The sequence below is a fragment of the Colletotrichum siamense genome (genome assembly GCF_013390195.1).
Source record: "Colletotrichum siamense strain Cg363 chromosome Unknown KSG_Cg363_contig10, whole genome shotgun sequence".
Lineage (NCBI taxonomy): Eukaryota > Fungi > Ascomycota > Sordariomycetes > Glomerellales > Glomerellaceae > Colletotrichum > Colletotrichum siamense.
The window spans coordinates 2,627,275-2,647,204 of NW_023501023.1; the positions used below are offsets into that span (position 1 = coordinate 2,627,275).

The 19,930-nt window shown below is 51.5% G+C and overlaps 2 protein-coding genes across 2 annotated transcripts; one reads left to right on the plus strand and one right to left on the minus strand.

Moving 5' to 3' along the window:
* Positions 1 to 1,350: 1,350 nt before the first annotated feature.
* CGCS363_v014587 (uncharacterized protein) lies at positions 1,351 to 2,368 on the minus strand (the record flags this gene model as incomplete). Its single annotated transcript, XM_036646436.1, has 2 exons — positions 1,351 to 1,579; positions 2,181 to 2,368. The coding sequence occupies 2 exons, from the start codon at positions 2,366 to 2,368 to the stop codon at positions 1,351 to 1,353; spliced, it is 417 nt and encodes a 138-aa protein (XP_036488465.1).
* Positions 2,369 to 4,856: 2,488 nt separating this feature from the next.
* On the plus strand, positions 4,857 to 8,775 carry CGCS363_v014588 (uncharacterized protein; the record flags this gene model as incomplete). Its single annotated transcript, XM_036646437.1, has 2 exons — positions 4,857 to 5,388; positions 5,447 to 8,775. The coding sequence occupies 2 exons, from the start codon at positions 4,857 to 4,859 to the stop codon at positions 8,773 to 8,775; spliced, it is 3,861 nt and encodes a 1,286-aa protein (XP_036488911.1).
* Between the last annotated feature and the right edge of the window lie 11,155 nt (positions 8,776 to 19,930).

The window sequence follows — 19,930 nt, forward strand, 5'->3', positions numbered from 1 at the left end:
GTGTTAGATGTTAGGATTATGGATTCGGACAGGCAAGGGATGTGTATATTACTCAGAAAGAAGAGTCGTTGCTCATCATCCCTCCTATCTTGCGTTTATACGATTGTGACATGTTGAAAGGTTGGATGACTGTTGTAGATGGGGAGTGAGTGCGAAGACCGTCGATCAGAGCACAGAGAGCACAGGAGGCGAGTAGACATGGCAGATATGATTTAAAGGTCATCAATTGTTTTGAGTTTGAAGTACCCTAGAGCTCCTGCTGCACGACTATCTCCAGGTTGACCTTCAAGCAAGCCCTCAAGCACAGCAGTCCGGCACCTGTCGATAGACCTGGTAGACGTCCTGATGCGTCAAGGAGCGATATGTAACGGACAGGCTTCTTTTTGGCCATAGGATAAGGCTTCTTAAGGTCACGAGCCCGTCTACAAAGTGTGCCGGTAGAGGGTAAACTCCTGTATTTGAAGGCATACTTGAAGGTATGTCTGTTGGTGGTGGAAGCAGCTAAAATTATGGCGATGTGGATGACGATGTCTTTGGTAGATGAGGTGTAGTGCGGCAAGAACATGTGGCCGCAGACACAATTCCATCGTTGGCGTGGGCAGAATGCCGTCAACAGCATTCATCCAGGGCGATTTAGCCGCGCCGGGAACGCCGCTGTAAGGTATCATCTCTCCATGCCCCGCCGGCCGAAAGTTTCTCCAAATGAGGCGTCACACTGATGCGCGACGTGGCCGAAAGGGCGGCGCGGCGATGGTGTAGTCAACCTCGGAAGGCCAGCTGTCCTGTCGCCGACATGCAGGCAGATCTCGCATGTCGTGATGGCATACGCGGGGAAACTCCCCTCCGTTCGCCAAGCCTGTCCCGATTGGGCGCCACGGGTACCCCTCCATGCAGCAATCTAACTGCAGGGTCCTGTACCTCTCATACGCCGGGCGCAACCGTCAGCCCGGCGTGATGCGAGGTGCCGGAAGGGCATCTTTCGGGCGGGATGATGTGTCCTCTTCGTATCTTTCTCATGTCTTCGTTCAATCGGTGCAGCGCCTTGGTGTGTAACGGGAAGCGGTGCTCAATGGTGGCTTTTCTCGCGGTCGGCAGATTTCCGCCGCGATTTCTCATGGTCTTCGTTCGTGGGTATCTTCATGAAACATTTCGGTTCGTACGGTAAAAAGGTCACTCGGGATGACGATCGGAGAAGGATGCAAATGCATGCGCGTAAAATGAAGTATATTGAAGGCGGCCGCCGAGGCTGATGCAGTAACTGGCAACATCGCGGGTGGGTATCTTTCTTTCTTTCTTTCTTCGAGTTGTGCAACAAAAAATAAAGGCGTTGGAGAAGACGTCACGGTTTTTTCAGTTCGTCTTCTGCTTGGGCGGGGACTTGAGCTTGCGGGAGATGGAGAGGACGGTGACGCCGGCGACCATGAGGGCCTCGACGCTGAGGAGACCGATCCAAATGGCGTTGAGTATCTGATCCTCGTAGCCAGTACCAAGGTACATTGACATCTTTTCGTGAAGCATTGGGTATCCGCCGGAGACGAAGAGGAAGGCTTCGAGAACGTAAAAGGTATACCAGTAAGGACTGTAGGGCGCATGAAGACGAGAGGAGGTTAGCAAAAGCCCAGAAGGAGGTGCCGTCCAATAGTCTTTATATGAGAACAAAGCGCATGGGGGAGTGTTTTTTGCTTATTTGCGGGTGCCCCATAAGCCGTGGCATGTCATCAAACAAAGTGTCCCTTTTACTAATAGGAGACTCGGAATTGCGGAGACGGTGAAACCTTGCGGCATGGAAGATCCATGGCGGGGAGGGAACGGGCTTTTTTGCGGTTGACGCACGGATTTCCCGCTGGCGGCGGGCGGGACAAAAGAGACAAAGAAATGTAATGCAATGCGAGGCGCGGGTTGAAACGGTGGGCGTGGAGGGTAAAGCCAGGTAGGTGTAGGTTAGGTTAGGTAGGGCGGAAAGAAGGGATGGATGGATGGGACGAGTTCAGACGGAGTTCAGACGTCCGGAGAGAAGAGCCGATGTGTAGTGCGTGTTGTGTTGCGGGTGATGGTGCATGGGTTGATCGGAAGGGACATTTGGATGTGATACAGACGAAAAGGGACGAGACACGAGGTGGTGGTTTCGAAGGGAAGGGAAAGCAGAAAAAGCAAGACAAGACAACCAAAGACAGACTTACCGAGACTCGTCAGTCAAGCGCACCCACTGAATTCTGGTATGGTCAGGCTCGCCGTACTGGGAAACCTGAGCAGCAATGATGAGACCGAGAAGGACAAAGGACCAGAGGAACATCATGCGCCCAAAGAGGGTGACGTGGGTATTAAAGTCCCAGAGGGCATCGAAGACGTCCGTGACGATGGAGGCCATTTTTCCTTGCTGGTCTATTTTTTCTCCTAGTGAACTGGTTCCTGGATTCTGGGAGCAAATCGGGCTGCGATGGTGTGGGTTTCTGGCAAGGTTGGCGAGTGCGCTGGATGAGCGGTGGCGGGAGAGGAAACAGGATTGGGGCAGCGATGAGCGATGACTGGACACGACGGCGAGAAATCTGGAGCCGACGGTCTGGACGGCGCTGGAGGTGCAGTAGAGTGCAGCGCGAGGGTGGAAATTCGTGGTGTTGGGTGCGGATACGGCGCAAAGGCGTGTGAGCGAGCGCAGGTGGCGGTGTGACACGGACTGGCCAGCGCTGCGTGTTGGTGCTGTTTAGCGTTGTTTGCGTTGGTGTTCTGCGCTCAATCTTTTTGTCTGTCTCCTTGCCTGGGTTGTGTGATGCAACTGGTGCAAGGGCGACGAGGGTGACGAGGGTGATGACAGGCTGGGAGAGAGGGGAGAAAGAGACGAGGGGGAGGGGGAGGTGGAGGGGAGCAAACGAAAGAGGAGGAGGAGGGCTGGGCTGGGGCCAGATAGACGAACAGATGGGGGCGGGCTGGCAGCTGCGACACACAATGGATGGGGGCCTGCTGATTGAATCCAGCTAAAGGTCCAGCTGATGATGTGACTGACCACTGACCAGACCAGACCAGACCAGACGAGATGACGAGGAAAGGGAAGGGTAAGGGTAAAGGTGGAAAGTTGGACGGGAAAGTGCAAGTGACCACCAACCAGGTCTGCCGTCAATGCCGCGCTTGGGGATTATGGTTAACGTTGATTACCCAAATTATGCAACACCATGTCCTGGGGCTGCAGATAAAGAACTTCTTAAGAAGGCGTAATAAGCAGTCAATCAATCCGACGAGAAACACACAAAAAAGAAAAAAGTGGCGGCCAGGTTTTATTGTTAAGCGCTGAGACCCGGTCGCGTGTCTTATCGGCGCTCCACGTGTCCTTATCGCCGGCTTCAAATTGGGTGGCGCCGCCCCTGCCGGTTGGCGGCCCTCGCGAACCGGCAAGCTAGAGCCCATTAAGCTGCTGTTTACCCATGAAGGGTCTTTGGATGGGGGCCCGCTGCACTGCGCCGTTGGTCCACTGCACGAGTCCACTGTAAGGCCGGTCCAGGCCTGGTTACTGGGAAAAAGTGGAAGGATGATGCTGTGATGGACGAGGGGTATTGCAGCAGTCAAATTAGCTTGACTGGCGATGGGGAATCCGGCTGGGTTGGCATCGACATTGCTTGTTGCCCTTTTTTTCCGACTGATGGCTTTCTATGATCATCTAGGTAAGGCATACTAATATTGTAGAAACGGAACATGTCGCTGCCAGATCCGGCACCAGCTTTGTGGAGTGTTCTGTGAGCTTGCTCAGGTCATGCGGGCAACCTCCACCGCAGCCGCTGCGCCGCATGCTTGCCTCGGAGAAACAGGCAATGAAGACCGTTCATCCGCTGTGAGACCAGACCTGAGTCGTCTCTACGTACTTGGCAGTTCTGCCAGATGCCGCCTCATGCGCCGATGAGATCGTCGCACTGCCATCTGGCCCAGCGGCAGCAGCTGGAAGTGCCTTACCCTTCACCTGGATACCGGCCTCCCTGGTGGGGCCGTGACGCCGTGCTGCAAACGCCGTAGAATCCGCACCGCCGGGCTGGTGGATGCCCGAGCTTCGGCCCGCACCGTGCCTGCTGTCAGAAACATTGGATTGCTCGCGCCTTCCTGCATGGCGCGTGCTATCATTCATCTCTCCTTCCTCAACATAATATCGCGACTCGCCTCGTAAAAGTCTGCGCTTTCCCGATCCAATCTCCGCTGTCAGCCTCCCCATCCCAACCGGGCAGGTCGTAGCCATCTAGGCACGATAGGTACGGATACTCCAACCACTCTCACAAACCTGGTCTGTCCAGGCTGCAAAGTCCCCAAACATTTCCTCTCATTTCGCTTCACCAGCCTTGCTCACCCAGCACAGCATCCGATCGTCAGGGCCGGCCCATTCCTCTTTCGTCAATGTCGCGACATCGTCTTCAGGCACTGTGCACCAACAACTCAGCTCTCACTATTTTCTGACTGCGCCGCTCACCTGCCTCATCGTCTCCTACAGATCCCCTGCAATACCAACATCGAGTAGCATTTGGCCCCTGTGACTGCATGCACCCAGCCTTGCAGGCGTCCCACGGAGAGCGGGCCACTGCCTGGTCGCACTGTGTGTTTCTCTGTTCCATCATCACAGCCCCCAAACTGCGTTTCAAACCTGATCGCGGGCGCTTAATTATCTCTCGCGCAAGAGGTCCACCCACACGAACGACTCGACTCCATCTAGCCTTGCTGCAAGAACAGGCCGCCGGCATGCTACAAAAGATTCTTACCCGCTCCTCCGGCGCGGGACGCTGTGCCACCAAAAGAAACGAAAGCTGTTGCTGTGCCTTTTTGTCTCATCTGCCAGATGGAAATCCTTCGTTCCCGCCAGCGGTCGAGATTGAGAAGCTAGGATCATGGATACAATCGCCGCCGGGCACCAAGCCTTGAGTGGGAACACAGTCAAGAGATACTCGATCCCTCGGAAACCAATCGCAAAGACGGTCGTACCGACTGCGGAGGAGTTGGCCGTCTTTGCCCAGTCGACACACGGCCTGACCATCGACACACACTCGAGACCGCCGACGAGAGAGTATGGAACAGGCGACGAGGAGCAGTTCACTGTCCTTCGCCAAGCATCGCCAAAAGAATCGCCGGAGAGTCCGCCTCCACAGAACAGCGAGAAGCTGCCCGAGACGAAATACGATGAGCCGAGAACTCGTGCCGTTAGCGTCAGCGATGCAAACGATGCTGAGAAAGGCAGGCTTCACCGCAGTGTAACCTGGAGACCCAAGTGGCTGCGACCTCAGTCTGTCGGTACCTTTGCCGTCTTCTTCCTCCTCATGACGGCGGGCCTGGTGTTCATGATGCGGTACAGCAATCAACATGATGGCCTCGTCAAGACTCAGGCGAATTTGGTTTACGCCTGGCGAATCGGGCCCGTTGCAGGTAAGCGTCTCATCACCAGCATCTCAGTACGTTGTTCGAGAAACTAACTTTCGGCAAGCTCTCGCCCTTCTTGCTGTTCTATGGGCACGAGTGGAACTGCAGGCTATGCGGTATATGCCGTGGATTGCCATGCGCCAAAACATGCCCCTGGGCAAAGACGGCTACGCGCTCGACTACACAGCGATGTCGGCATTCGTGGCCCTGATTCAGTCTCTGCAGCACAAACACTATTTGGTGTTTCTGGCCACGACGATTGGTTTTATTCTCAAAGCCCAAATCATCATGGCACCTGCGCTGTATGGCCTTGCGACGGTTGAGATACCAAGCAACATTACCACGGATGTCCTCGACTCCTTCAACGTGGGCTATCTAGATGACACCGATGACACCACACCTTACTATGCGGCTCGAGCGATGAAGGATTTCGACATGTTGTATCCCTTTGGGGTCAGCAAAACAGCCGCATATCAGACATTCCGGGAAGTGAACGGTACTGCCAGAGGAACCTCTGAGTCACCAATGACGGCTGTTGTGGATGCCTTTTTCTCGGACATGCAGTGTTTGAAGATGCAGAGCCACTCAACATGGAGCACAACCTACAGCGAAGGGAAAGATGGAGACATCGTCACCACCGTTGGTGTGAATCTCACGTTCGAAGGCTGCGATGCTGAGATACCGGTCATCAACTACGAAGTTCCGCAGCCAAGCATCCATAGTGGCCGCTCTTGGGAGGCCTGGGGCACCGTGAATGACACTCTTTCTCCCAGGCGACCATGCCGCAACCTGCCCGACCAAAGTACGCAGTTCGTGTTCTGGATGGGTCGCTTCGATAGATCGGCAACCAACTCCTCAAGGATGTACCTCACGGACGGCGCTGCCGTGCTGTGCTCGCCGACTGCATGGTTATCAAAAGTTGAGGTCGTGGACGACGGTATCATACCAAAGATCACCGTGCTAGAAGACCAGCCAAAGACCATCGTCGCGGCAGACACGTGGAAGCTGCTCTACAAGTCGATCCCAGAAAACATGGGAGGACATTTTGTGCCCGACACATACAAAACGAACACGGCCGGACCCCTCAAAGCAAACCAGTTATTCTGGGGTTATGACTACGACTCAGGAGATGCCAGCTTGATCACCACGGACAACTTATACGACTCTGTAAAGAACCTGACGCAGACGCTAGGTCCCTTCTTGGGGCACTATCTTCTTCGTGAACCCGACAGCTTCAAGCATGATGGGGCTTTCCTGGAGAGCACTGACAAGTTGATTGTCAACCAATTGGTGTGCGTGGTCATGATCGTACTATCCGCACTGAGTACTTGCATCGCCTTCTTAGTTGCCATACGCTTCAGGCGTCGCACGGCTGTCTGGCATCGAGACCCCGCAACTATGGTGGGCAATCTCATCTTCTTCCGTGATCATCCAAAATTCGTCGAAGGCGTTGAATCTTCGGCGCTCATCGACATCTCAGCTGTATGGAGACGGTGCAGATTTACTCCGACGGCTCTCAGGCTTTGGATTCGGGCGCCCTTCGTCATCTTCGTTGCCATCCTTGCAGCCGGTCTCATCTACACACTGCGTCTGTCCGAAACATCTAACGGATTCGTCGATGTGAATGAAGACGGCTACTGGCACCTCCTTTGGACTTCGCTACCAGCTACAGTCGCCCTTATCGTTTCTGGATATGTTAGCTCATGCGATCATATTTATCGGAACCTCGCACTTCTTTCATGTCTGTCTTCTCGGCCATGCAGCGTGGAGGAGGTCGACTGCTCCTTACTCGACATGCTTGGAATCCGGGCACTTTACCACTCTTTCCGTCGTCGCATCTGGGCATTGACACTTGCGCAGACCCTGGCTATTATTTGCGGTTTCTTGACAACTCTGCTTGCCGTCCTCTTCACTGTGGAGACGGTGCCAGAGCAGACGAGCCTCCAACTGACGCAGCAAACCTGGTTCGGAACTCAACCCGGCGCAGCGGATAACAACAGTGCTCAGTATTCTGTCACCAGGATGGCCTTAGCTGGTCTTCTGAGCCGAGCGGAGGGCACCAACTTCAGCTCCTCTCGCAACACCTTTGGCGATCTCGTATTTCCAATCCTTGACGGTCTGGACGGTATTGAAGATGCGCAGAACAAGACGCTTAAAATGACCTTTCCAGCCGCGCAAACTCAGTCAAACTGCGAGAAGCTGCCCGACGACCAATACTCTTTCATCTTGAAGAACAACATGACAGAAAGCGGGCTGGATTACTATCAGACAACGGTTACTGAGCCCTTTACCTGCAGCAATTCCAAGCAGACAAGCGCCAACATGACAAATGTTTTCAACCTGATGTCCGACGCGGGAATTGTCGGCGATTACTTCGCTGGGATCATGAGGTCCCACGAGAACCTCCGAGAGACCATCGGTGTCTGCAACCTTCGAGCGGAAAGCGGCTTCACGGATGAACAGTACTTTCCCGTCAGGACGCATACGTACTATTGGGGCAAGTACTCGGCGATGATGAAAGGTTTCGAGTTCCTGGAGATCTGGAAATGCAACTACACCGTCGCCAAAGTCGACACCGAGGTGAACTTGATCAATGTAGATGGGGAGTTCATCATCGACGCGGATAACCCGCCAATCACTGACCCTTCTACCATGAGGACCTGGGATCCCCCGATCGATCTTCCTTTGGAGGCGGGACTAAGCCGAGTGGAACTTAACGATACCCTGGCGGACGTGATGAAAAACGAAATACAATCGTATATCAAGCCATGGGCAGGGGATTTGGAGGTGGGAGAGCTTTTAAGGCGCCTGAATCACAAGTATAGCTTTATCCAGGGCCAGCTTTTGAACGTCGAGGGCCGTCTGGGGCTTAATGAAGACTCGACATCGTCTGGCGCGCCAGGAGCCCTTCCGGATATTGACGCCGTCGTCATCGACACAGGTCGACGTCGACTGAAGCAGAGTCCAATGATCACATACATCATCGTCGCGATCCTGTGCTTGGCAGGCGTCGTCAACTTTGCCGCCATTCTCTTCAAATCTCGGGAGAGTGTGTTCAATATGGGCACCAGGGGCTTAGCGCCCGAGGGCTTCAGCAGCATCGAGAGCATGGTCGGTCTCCTACGGGGTTCCAACGCCGCGGACCACCTACCGTCGGGGACGCACATGCTACTGAAGGAGGAGCTCCACGGACAGATGTCCAATGTGAATTTTCAGATGGGATGGTTCCAGAAGCGGGATGGAACACGGGTCTTTACGGTTGGCGTTCTTGGGGATGACGGGTTTGAGTTGAAGGGGACGAAGAAGGCTACCGAGAATGAGATTGAGCGGTTGAGGAGGCTTACTTATGATACCTTTGGGAATGATTATATGGGGAACGGGCATGGCGCTTAGGGTGTTTGACGGCTGTTCGCTCGACTTGTCATATTATAATATTGTGGAGAGCTACATACAGCACACACTATTCCAATTTTTTCCAAATGTTAATTTTCACAGTCTGGTGTTCAATCTTACGGCGGAAGCTTCCGCTTTCTGGCTTTCTCAGGGGGGGCTAAAAATGCAGTGAAGCGAGTAAAAGGTGTGGGGGTCGCAACTATAACGTGACCAATGAAGACTGCATGATTATGACGACGTGGTGCAGGATTCTAAGTGTGCAAGAATGTGCAAGAAATAAGGTGACTCGGTGATTGGTGGAAAACACCTGGTGGGATTTCTTCCCTCGCGAGTGGTTAAAAAATGCAGTGTAGGGTTGTAAAAGTCCCGCGCAGGACCGCGTTCTTTTGGAGGAATTCATCGGGGCGCCGTTAGAAATGTGCGTAAATGCTTCATCGTGAGCCCACGTGTAAGCCCTGCACATATGAGCAAGCACCAAGCGGCAATTTCGCCGGAGAAGGCGAAGGCGACCCAGAGCAAGATTGTATGGTCGATGTAGCTGGCGTTAACGTACGATGCCACAAGGAATGATTACATAGGGAACAGACTCGACGTTTGTTACTTAAATTCTACGGCTGAAGTGTAACTTTCGGACCTGGGATGTCATAATGTCTTCAAAGATAGCAAAGGATGCTCCTTCATCGGCCGCGCCTGCGGTGAAGTTGACGCTACCTTGATAGGACTGTAAGTATCTAATACCCTGAGCAAGGGCTAAGATGCGGTGAAGAAAGACATATTCAGCGAGGTTTGCATGCGCAGCGAAGTTGACTAGTCAACTATCAGGAGAAACCTTCCGTCAGGAGTCATTCAAAATGCAGTGAAGACGAGGCTCTGCGAGAATGACCGTTGTCAAAGACCCTTGTGCAACGCTTTCACTTCCGAATTGGTGTATTCACTGCATTTTTAACCATACTCGAGGGAAGCCCTGCTAGTGCAGTCGGCAAAACATCGCTCTGCAACTTTTCCGTCTCGGTGAGTGTACCTGATCGTTGATTGGGCGATAATCGGAAGACACTCGGCGTGGATAGGTAAGTTGGCAACTGGGGCGGAGCTCTTATCGACGGGAGTTGAAACTGCGGCGTTCGCGGCCTGTCAGATCGCTAATGCATGAGGCACCTCCAACCCCAGTTACGGGTTGACACTCTCCACCACCTAGGAAGTAGAAGACCCTTCGGGAGGGGTTAAAAATGCAGTGCGGCGAGGTTAGGGCTGCGTACGTTGCTGCTTACGGTGTAGGTGCCTAGAGTATTGATTGGTTCCTGAACAAGAGACACGTACGCTGTCCCTGGCACGCTTTGCATGATGTCCCCTTCTGGAGGTTGGTCGTTTCACTGTAGAGGGACTGCCACTTGTGGGACACTTGGAACACGAACTGTGAAAGGCTAATTATCTAAGGCTTGTGTTCTGAAACTTGGTTGTCCATAGCTTTTGATTGATCCCCTGAGCCTGTATTGGAACGTTTTCGAAGCCCAATGTCTCCGCTGTCTTCTTGAATGTCAGTTTAGGCGGCGGGGGTTGTGTTTTGCAGTTTCGTCCGACAGCGTTCAGAATGCAGTGAATTTGAGAACCCAGGTTGCATCCGTACCAAGATCCGTCCTGCTGATGACGTTTACTGCTTAGCATACACTAAAAATATCTCCTTGGGAGGGAGCAAAGATGCAGCACAAGAAAGATCTACGTCATGATGCGCACACAGAGGGCGCAGTGCCATTTCCTTGGCTGAGTCACTAAACGCAACTCCCCTTGGGAGAGGTTCAGATTGCAGTGTACGTCTCCTGCAGCCCTACCGATAAGATAACCTAAGCCTCGTAACGAAGAATACTCTATGAGCCACGTTAAGTCGCTTATGTGGCTGAGCTCCCAGTGGATGATGAGAGCAGGTGGTACAAGTCCCCTTAAGGACCGCTAAAAATGCAGTGCAAATGTGCCTGTGACTGATGAAGCGCTCTTCACAGTAAGACGCGTCTCGCATTCGCATCGGTGAGAGAGGGTGACCTTCATATCAAATGGTAGTAACCGCGGACCGCCGCGTACGGCAGAGTAATGCAAGATCTAGATAGTTAAGATGCAAAGCAATTTATTGCGAGTAGGGCTTCATTGGCGCGAGTTTAAAACAGCGTAAGAGGCTGGACTTGGGCTTGTTTGATGATATGACTGTTACTTGTTGGTTGACAGCCGTGATAGAACTTCTTTTCGGGAGCCTGAGGGCCATGTCAGACGTACAACAAGGAGTCTGCATTCGCCAAATGTAAGTATTACCCTCTGGACGGGTTACCCTCTCTGTTAAAGGAGATTTCTGTACCATGGGGAGTATAACAAAACTCTGGGAGGAACAAGTTTCAAGGCGATGTTTTCCCTTGGGCGAGGTTAAAAATGCAATGCAGGCGAACCAATGCATATTGCAACTTGACCCTGTCCATATTCCTTAGTCGTCTGAATGTCACGCAGCATATATGCAACGCAGGCCGGTCAAATGCCCATCGAAGCCATACTGATTGGATGAAGACAATCCTAAGCGATAACACAGGCAGCCACTTGCGTTTTTGACGCATCCATGAGATACGGACAAGAGGGCCATGGGTTTTGAAGTGTTGCTTGTTTCTACCTAGAAAGGGTACCATAAACTTCCGTCAAGCTACGTAAAGCACCAAAACCCCTTTTCAAGCATTGTGGTCGTCGTGCTTATCTCACAACTCATTCCATGATGGAGGTTTGTGTGTGGTCACTTCGTTGACGTGCATTAAAAATGCTGCGATGACTCAAGCCGGGAAACGAAGTAATATGGTTTGTGGGCTTCTTAGACTTTATCTGTCAAAGTGCCGAAATTCGAAGGGCGCCTTCACTTGTGTTATTCCCCGGGGAGGGACTAAAATTGCAGTGCAAAGCACCCAGTGTCTCACTCATTCACACACCATCATTCCTGCGGGTTTGATATGGCGCTGATTGGATGAAAACTAACCACTTGCCCGCACGAATGATGGAGCTTTGTGTGTACACCAAGACTTTGTCTCTCTGCGGTGTGTCAACGATAATCACATTTCTTTCTTCAACCTATGGCATAACGTCATTATGTTAGGTGGTTTCGTGGTTTCGAGTAGATTTGTATTTCTTTTGTTTCCTGGTTAAAATTGGATAGTACATAAGACATTTCATGCCATCCCTTCCATTACTGTGCCTCTTTTCCTCTGTTTTGTGTTCTTGACAACCCTCACGGTAATTGACCTTCCATTGTCGTCCTTCATGCTCTTCCCTGCAAAGAACCAGAACCCCGTATGTTTCTAGTCTCTGATGCTTTGAATAGGAGTACGTCGTAAACGTCTCTTCGCAATTGTACTCGTCGGCCCCCGGGCAAAGGTATAATTCCCACGTTTTGTCGCGGATCTCGACGCGAAAATCACCCATTTCCAACGGCGGCTCTCGCGGCCAAATCGACCTCTGTCGCCACCGTACCATAGACGTACGGTTCTGAACTGGGTATATTTAGGGGCTGGGGATACCGCATCCCCTCGAAAGCGGCCCGTGGATGCGGTATTACGTCCCGAGGTATACAAATATGTGGCTGTGCACAAGTGAACTCAGGTGAAGCCTCTCGGTGTTGGAATAAAGGTAATTATCGTTAGTACCTATTTTGCTTCTGGCCGCAAGGACGAGGTCCCGGCGACTGCACCTTTTAAAGCCCCCCCTCCCCACTGCTCCGACACATATTCTCTCGCGCAGAACAACATCGACGCCATGAGGCCTGCCGGGACAAGGAGGAACTTGAATGAGGCCCTAGAGAGTCGTACAGCTAGGCAATCGATGGAATTAGATTTACCAGGAGGTGGCCGTCCCTTGCCGTAGGGAATGTCCATACTCTACGATTGGTCTTCCACTCTTGCTCTGCGAACGACCATCAAGTTTGAGGTCACCAGGGGCCCGGGACTTTTCTTTTTCCGTTTCCGCCTTCGATTGAACAGTTGCAATGGTCGAGTTTGCATTTTCCGATCCATCTGCCTTGTTGCTTCAGGCACCGCATGCTGTTGGAGTGACATCGCTGAATGACCTGTCGAGGATTTCCAGCAAGATCGATCATCATTAATATAATGGGCACAAGGCTCTAGGTAGGCGAGCTTTACGGACCCGGGACAAAGGTATTAGGTATCGCCATCGAAAATCATTCCTGAAGTCTTCTGGCATACTAGGCGATTGCCAGAGAAACTAGTAGGCGTGCCCCCTGTGCTCGAGAAAGGATGCCAACGATGCAGCGACATGATTCTTTCTAGCCTGGAGGCAGAACCTTCCTGAGATTTGTTGAGACTGCAGCGGGCCGTGCCAACTCTCTTCGCTTTCCACAGCAAACACTGGCGCTGTTCGCAAAGTGCTGGGTAGCGCTCTCCATTGCCACAAAAGTGTATCTATCGAAGGATGAAGAGGAGAAATGTCTACAGTGGGACACACGCTTTACGCAGACACGACGCCCAGAGCTGTGGCAGTGGTGCAAGACAACTTGACTGCTGCGGGGTGGCTTGACCTGATCCAAAGCTACTTCTCGAATGCAAGTCCCAGAAAATGAAGCGTCAGAAGGTGTGTTGAATCAATATGACCTGGATGAGATGATTCTGATCTGCGTTTTATGAGGCCAAGGCGCTTCGCATGAATTCTGGGACTAGTGGGCCGTTTCACCGTCGTGTTTCCGCTTTCCCACTGGAAGCAAGGTTGATAACCTCCTAGGCGAGGAGTACTCGTCCAGGGCCCGTGTCTTTGCACCAAAACGCTCATGCCACAAACGAGCAGAGTAGTCGGCTTCGGCCTCGGCCATAATCCAGGCCCAACTGCGGCTGTCGCACATCTTTTTCTACAACCCAGGGCGTCGCCCGTTATGGGAAACCAACCCCCATTGCCATCTTTGGCTTGGGTGGAAGTGATTAGTTCGGACTTTGGGGACCCGTTCAGCTTTTACTAACGAAGTCAACGGAAGCCTTCGAGTGACATTCCTGGATCCTACGCCCAGCGGGAGATCCTGCGTCGTACAGTTACTGCAAGAGCAATTAAGACGGAGGTGCCATTTGAGCTCCGGAGTAGACGCAAGTGTGAGATCGCATTCAGATATCTTCTCCTCTGCGAAAGAATATCAAGCACCAAAGCTTATGTCTATCAGAGGCCCGGGGCTCTGCGTCGACTCGCTCATCTTTACAGTCTCCTTGATCGTCATACAGAGACCAGGACATGGATTTCGGAAATGAATTTTTTCTTGTAATCCGGTCTGACTTTTGTCTTATTTGACACGAGCAGCCACCGGAGCCTTCGTCAAGTTCCGTGCTTTCGGGAATGAATCTAAGATATCTTGAACCTGCAGGATTCGCCAGTGTGCCGCGTGCTTCTGACCTAGGCGCCACAGACGACCGACTGCCTGCGTCTGGGTGGCATGATTGGGGACATTCAATGATGAGGCCTTGGTGACATGCATCATGGTAGTTGACACCAGATGCACTGAGCAACAGAGAGGTAACCATAACCTCATCATCGCGAGCTGCTCCGTCGTCTGCCAACAGACCATACTCATCTTGGGCCCGAACTTTAGTGTTACGATGACAAGAGGTACTCCGGCCCTTATCTTTGAACACATTCTCATCGGCAATATATTGTCTCCAAGCTTCTGTGAAACTTCACTTTAGCGATCTGGAGAGCTTTGCCTCTTTTCTTGAGACCGGGAACTTAATCCTTCTCCTCAGCTTTGCGATTAAGTGGGCGTTGCGGGGCGCCTACAAGTGTCAAGTGGTCGTTTCAATACTTGACGACGCAATACAACTCTAGGATTCCGATTTGTCTAGAGCCTTCCGTTGTGTGTTGGGTTTGCGCCTAAAACGTCGCGAGGCTGGACGAGCCTAGAGAAAGACACGATGATTTCTTTCTCGGTGAAAAGCAATAAGCTTATGGGAATGCTGGTCTCGGAAACAACTGCTGCATTTAATTGGTAGCCGTAGCTAACCGACTGCGTTGCGGGGCCCGGGGCGAACTTGGTTTCGACGTCTCAGGATCCAAGAAGATGCGATATACGAACATGGCGTTGAGAAGATGCAGGATCTTTGCAGATCCTTGACCGTTTTGTCCTAAGGCTTTCGTAAATAGTGATATAACACATGATGCCTGGCTCACTGATTTAAGAAAAATTGTTGCTTCTCATAGTGTATCACCCTCTCGCGCGCGCTGCCAAAGTAGAGAGGTTATTTGGACGATAAATCGGCCTTGAAGAGAAGCACTGTTCGCGATAATGCTTACTCGGCAGTCTTCTCAATACTAAAAACAAGAGACACCACGGAAAAGGCCACGTGAGATGACATCACCTGTACTTCAGCTACAATGAAGTGTGATGTTGGTTGAAGATGGGGAAGGTGAATAATAAAAGGTGATGGATGATCGGGAAGATGCTCGATGATTTTGAGTTTCGCCGGACCACTAGTTTGTTTGAATCACTATCGAGGAGTCGGTGTCCTCGGGAAGGGCGATGTTCTTCAAACGGCTCCATGTCCGTGGAGACTTTGAACTCACCCACAAATGGGGCAGGGAGGCCGACTGGAGGCGACGTCATTCCCATACTTATTCTGTGTTCGTTTAGATAATTTCTAATATTAGAGGATCCGGAGGATGACCTAGATGCTACTTTCTTCCTCTTCCCACATACCGTCTTACCACTTGTTGCAATTTGAAACTCTTGTGCACTTCATTGTTTTGTTCTTGTCGAAGATGTCCAAGCACTCAGGACATTTCAAACTCAAGCAATTGTCCCTGTGAGTCTCCAACTTCGTAATTTACTCTTACTGGGTACTCGCAGGACCTATGCTTTGCACCCTCGTCGGGTGATTCGATATGCTTCACCTAATGGTCTGGCATGCCGGGGTCGAAGTCCAACCTGACGTGTACTGCCTGGGACACTGAAGCGAAACGGGGAACTTGTCCATCTCGAGCAAGACGGAAAGCCCAACCGGATGAGGCTGATGCCATCGCCGAGACAATTCAACGTCAATTTATGACTGTACTGAATGAACTTGAATGTGATTATGCTTCTCGGAGGACCTAGACTTCGGGTACTCCCTGGAGGGCCCGGAGGCGAGATCTGCCTCTAGTTGGTTGACTTCTGAGAAGCTGAGGTCTAAGAAGACGACCCCTCCGGAGAATGAAATAGAATGACTTTCTCCATGGTGTGGCCCAACGTGGAGGTGATGGCGACGTTCAGCGGTTGGAGCTCGGCTTGTCAACACACAGGTTGAAGAACAAATTGAGTTGAATTGGTGTGATAACCACACCTTTTAAGACATCATAAGTGCGTCTGGCAGTTTGTCGGGTTCGGATTCTGTATATCAACATGGAACGGATAAGTCGCGTAATGAAGGACTCGCATTCATACACTCGTGAACATGAAAGTGGCCACTTCAGTAAGCTGTGTGCCAGCATCACAGCTGTTTTGGAGCCCACTTCGTGGAATTGACAGAGGCAAGAGGCAAGGTTGAGATCGCTTTCGAGAATATGGAAATTACGAATCTCCATGTTGCTGGTCTCGTCAACTTCCGCAAACGAAGCCTTTTTGACCTAGCCCACGTCTCTCGACAGATTGCTGTTCGCTGAAGTGAAGAACAATGTCCCTGCCAACCTCTTCGCTAAGGTATGGCAACTTCCGGTAGGCTATCTGTAGGAACGCCTGCAAAAAGTGAATCTTCAACGTTATTTCGACTGTTGCCTCTCCGTCGTGGTTCCGAATCATGGTCGCAGACATAAGCCATTTCATGGCAGATTCGTCCAGTTGCCTTTCTTACAGCCCCGTTGGCATCATCATGAATCTCCGTTTAGCTGATGTTCCCCTGATAATATGAAGTTTCTCAGATTTCCATCATGGGCCGCATGATGGAGAATACGGATAGCATATGGTTAACTGGCTGTAGATTTGCTTGTGGCTATTCCAAGCTGAAGATCTCTTTCTCGACGGAACCAAAGCGCTGTCGCTCATAATATCGACGCGTTACCTGGTCCCGGATTAGCACATATGAGCTTATACAACGACGGCCTATAGCAAATCAAGCGCTCCTTGCGAATAGCAATATCCGTGTGATTCGACAGACCATGGTATATAAGGGGTAATCGGGGCTGAACTGCTTGTCCTCGTCGACGTCCTTCTTGTAGGGCTCAGAACGCTTCCCGAGCTTTGGCAGGCGTGCTGAAAAGGCAGCATAACTGCGTTGCGGAATCATCGACTGGCGCGATGTCATGCATCCGTCCGCTGTCTTAATTGCAATCCAGGGTTCAGCGTACTACCTAGTGGCCGCATGCAATGTCTCGGCAATACATTACTTTCGGGACTCAACATATGATCTCAACTACAAACATATCTGCAAGCCAAATGCACTGATGAATACTAGAGCTACAAGGTAGCCATGGCCGGCCTCCAGGAAGAGATAAACGAACTTCGAAGGCGGAGGGCATGTGATTTCTAACCCAACATGTGTGGTCTTGTGACTGAAGAAGTTCAAGGGATGAAAACGCATTATGATAGATACTACAAAGTGCCGTCGCTTCTGCAGATGACATGGAAAGAATGATACTTGAACACGACAGTATCATGAGAGAATGAAATCTTTTCTCTCATGATGGATGAATGAATTGGTCCCGGGGCTCGAGGGCCAACAATGGGGCAATATTTTCGCCGAAGAAGACTTTTGAGCGCCAAGAAATGGACGCAGAACACATAAGGATGCTGCACAAGATGATGCCATACATAAACCGGGGGCCAATCTTGCATTCTTTGTCTCCACATCTCGAGTTCCTTGAGGGATTGATGTGTACCACTGGATTATAATGCGTTTGCCCCATGCGTTAGCTTGAGTGACAAAGGCGCCGACGGGGTTTGAGCCTCCCATTCTATCATCGACTGCACAATCCGCTTGGAAATATCTGCCCAGGAGTGTTCGTGTTGGTTTCCCCCAGTTTATTCCGCACACTATAGATAGATGGTTCTGATCCAAGTTGATAAATCGTGCTTGTGTCATGCTTCATCGCCATTGATCGAAGTTGGGATGGTCTTCCATCCTGCTCTCTGGGCGGTCGTTTACATGTGCCGCAACAATTCGGGGAACGCACGACCGGAGAGCTGGTGTTATTTTGCCGTTTTTGTCCTTGGTAAACTTCTGCGAGTGGGACTTTGACGATGGAGTAAAGTCCTCCTAGCCGATCTTCTCGAAATCATTATCTGCGTCATTGACGATGGTGAAGACGCACTTGTGCCCGATAGGCAGGCTGGGGTTGAGTAGCCTCTTTCCCTTTATGGAGAACTTCGGTATAGCGACACGGTATGCTAGCTTGTCTATATCCCTGCCGAAGAAGGAAGTCTTTGGCGAGGTTGACCTAGGTAATGGATGGAAAGGCGTTCTGGGTACCCAGAGTACGTCGGTAGATCTTTTCCTCATAATGGTGTAGAATTACTGCACGCCAGGCTTTGCGAATTTGATTAGAAGTGAAGGTGATATCCTTCGACACAGCAGCGGGTGGCGTCAAGCCAAGGGCATGCTAAACGTTAAAGTCTGGGGGGGCTATCGATCTTGGCCATGATGACATATTGTTTATCAAGTACTTATGAACAAAAGCGAACTGCCCAAGTGAACGTGTCCGTGGCTTGAAATCCGTGGGATCCAGCCCCGATGCCTCCTCCATCTACATAGAGTTTCAGTCTAGATAGGCAATTATGTAGATCTGGAATGTGATCTCCACTGATAACATTGCAATCCATCTGACTCAGGTCCTGGAGTTTAGCTGGATATCGAAAAGACTGACTCTAGCAATACGCTCAGAGCGGAAGAAAGCCTGTCATGAGCACCAACTGGAATGCTGACATCTAGTTGTCCTGACCCTTCGAGCAGGTTGGGATCCATGCCCATTTTTCTGGCCCTTATGCTCTGCATCGGGATCGCATTCAACCAGATGAAATTTCATCTCAATGATGAGGCTGACGCTTACAAGCCTTCAAGGGCCCGGGAATGTATTATAATGTAAGTTTCTTATGTTTTTAGTAAGAAGGCAGCGCAATCCGTCATCCCATTGCATCTCAAGGTGTCGAATTGCCGTACGGCCCGTAATAGAGGTGGGACGTCTCTCTCGACATCCTACAGCCCCTTTCGGGTTGGAATGAAACGTTTGTTTATTTGCACTTGGTCGTGCTTGCGTTGGTAAATCGTCACGACGAGAAACGCGGCCCGTCTTCGCTCGAGGCTGTCTCATATTGCTGCAGAATCGCATCAGCTCGAATGAGGACGTGCGTGGTTTGTTGTACCCGCAGAGAACGGCTTGAAACCTGCGCAATCCTCATTGAATCGAAGAACTTTTGCCTGTGAAGAGCACGGAGAGAGCTATAGCAACCATCGCATATCGCTGTGAGATTCAACCAGCCTACTGCCGGTTGGCCCTGTGTTCTCATCGCCATTCTTTTGCCAAAGCAGGCCGTGAACAGTTATGGTTCGTGAAGTGGGTCGAAGGCTTTGGCATAGGGCCCGGGGATTGAAAAACCATAAGGAGCCAAACAGGCTGGCAAGAGGCCATGCAGGACCTCGATGCTGTTCTTGTTGGTGTGCTTCATCGGCTGTCCTCGTTCGTCGTCCTTATCACTGTCCTGCAAAGGCACTGTCCAGGCAGCCAAAAGTGACATACTGGCAATATCATCGTCATGTCTTCTCCGGCGGCTTGATTGTCTTAGGGGTCGTCTCTCATTGGCAGTCCGCAGAATTTGGACATGGGTACTTCGGCGCAACTGGCTGCGTTGCTAAGCCGCTTATCCGTATGAAAATCGAAGTGGACCATGGAGAACTTTGTCGGATCCATTGGCTGTGGCCGTGGTCTGAGTTTGGCTTAAGTCCTCCAGGCACATCGATGACTCCGTTCTCCACCGCCAGCCTCATGTATTTGGCTGGGCTTTGAGAAAGACAATGAAGCCGGTTCTGTAGCCTGAGAACGCTGGCCGGGAAGATCCAGAAGAAGCTCTAGTGCTCGGAACTACGCAGCTCCCGCCTTGAAGCGGCCTGGCCCAGGCAACATGAGTCGATGTCAATTCTCATAGGCCAACACCAACGGCTGACGTGCGAGGTTTCCAGCCAGTGTC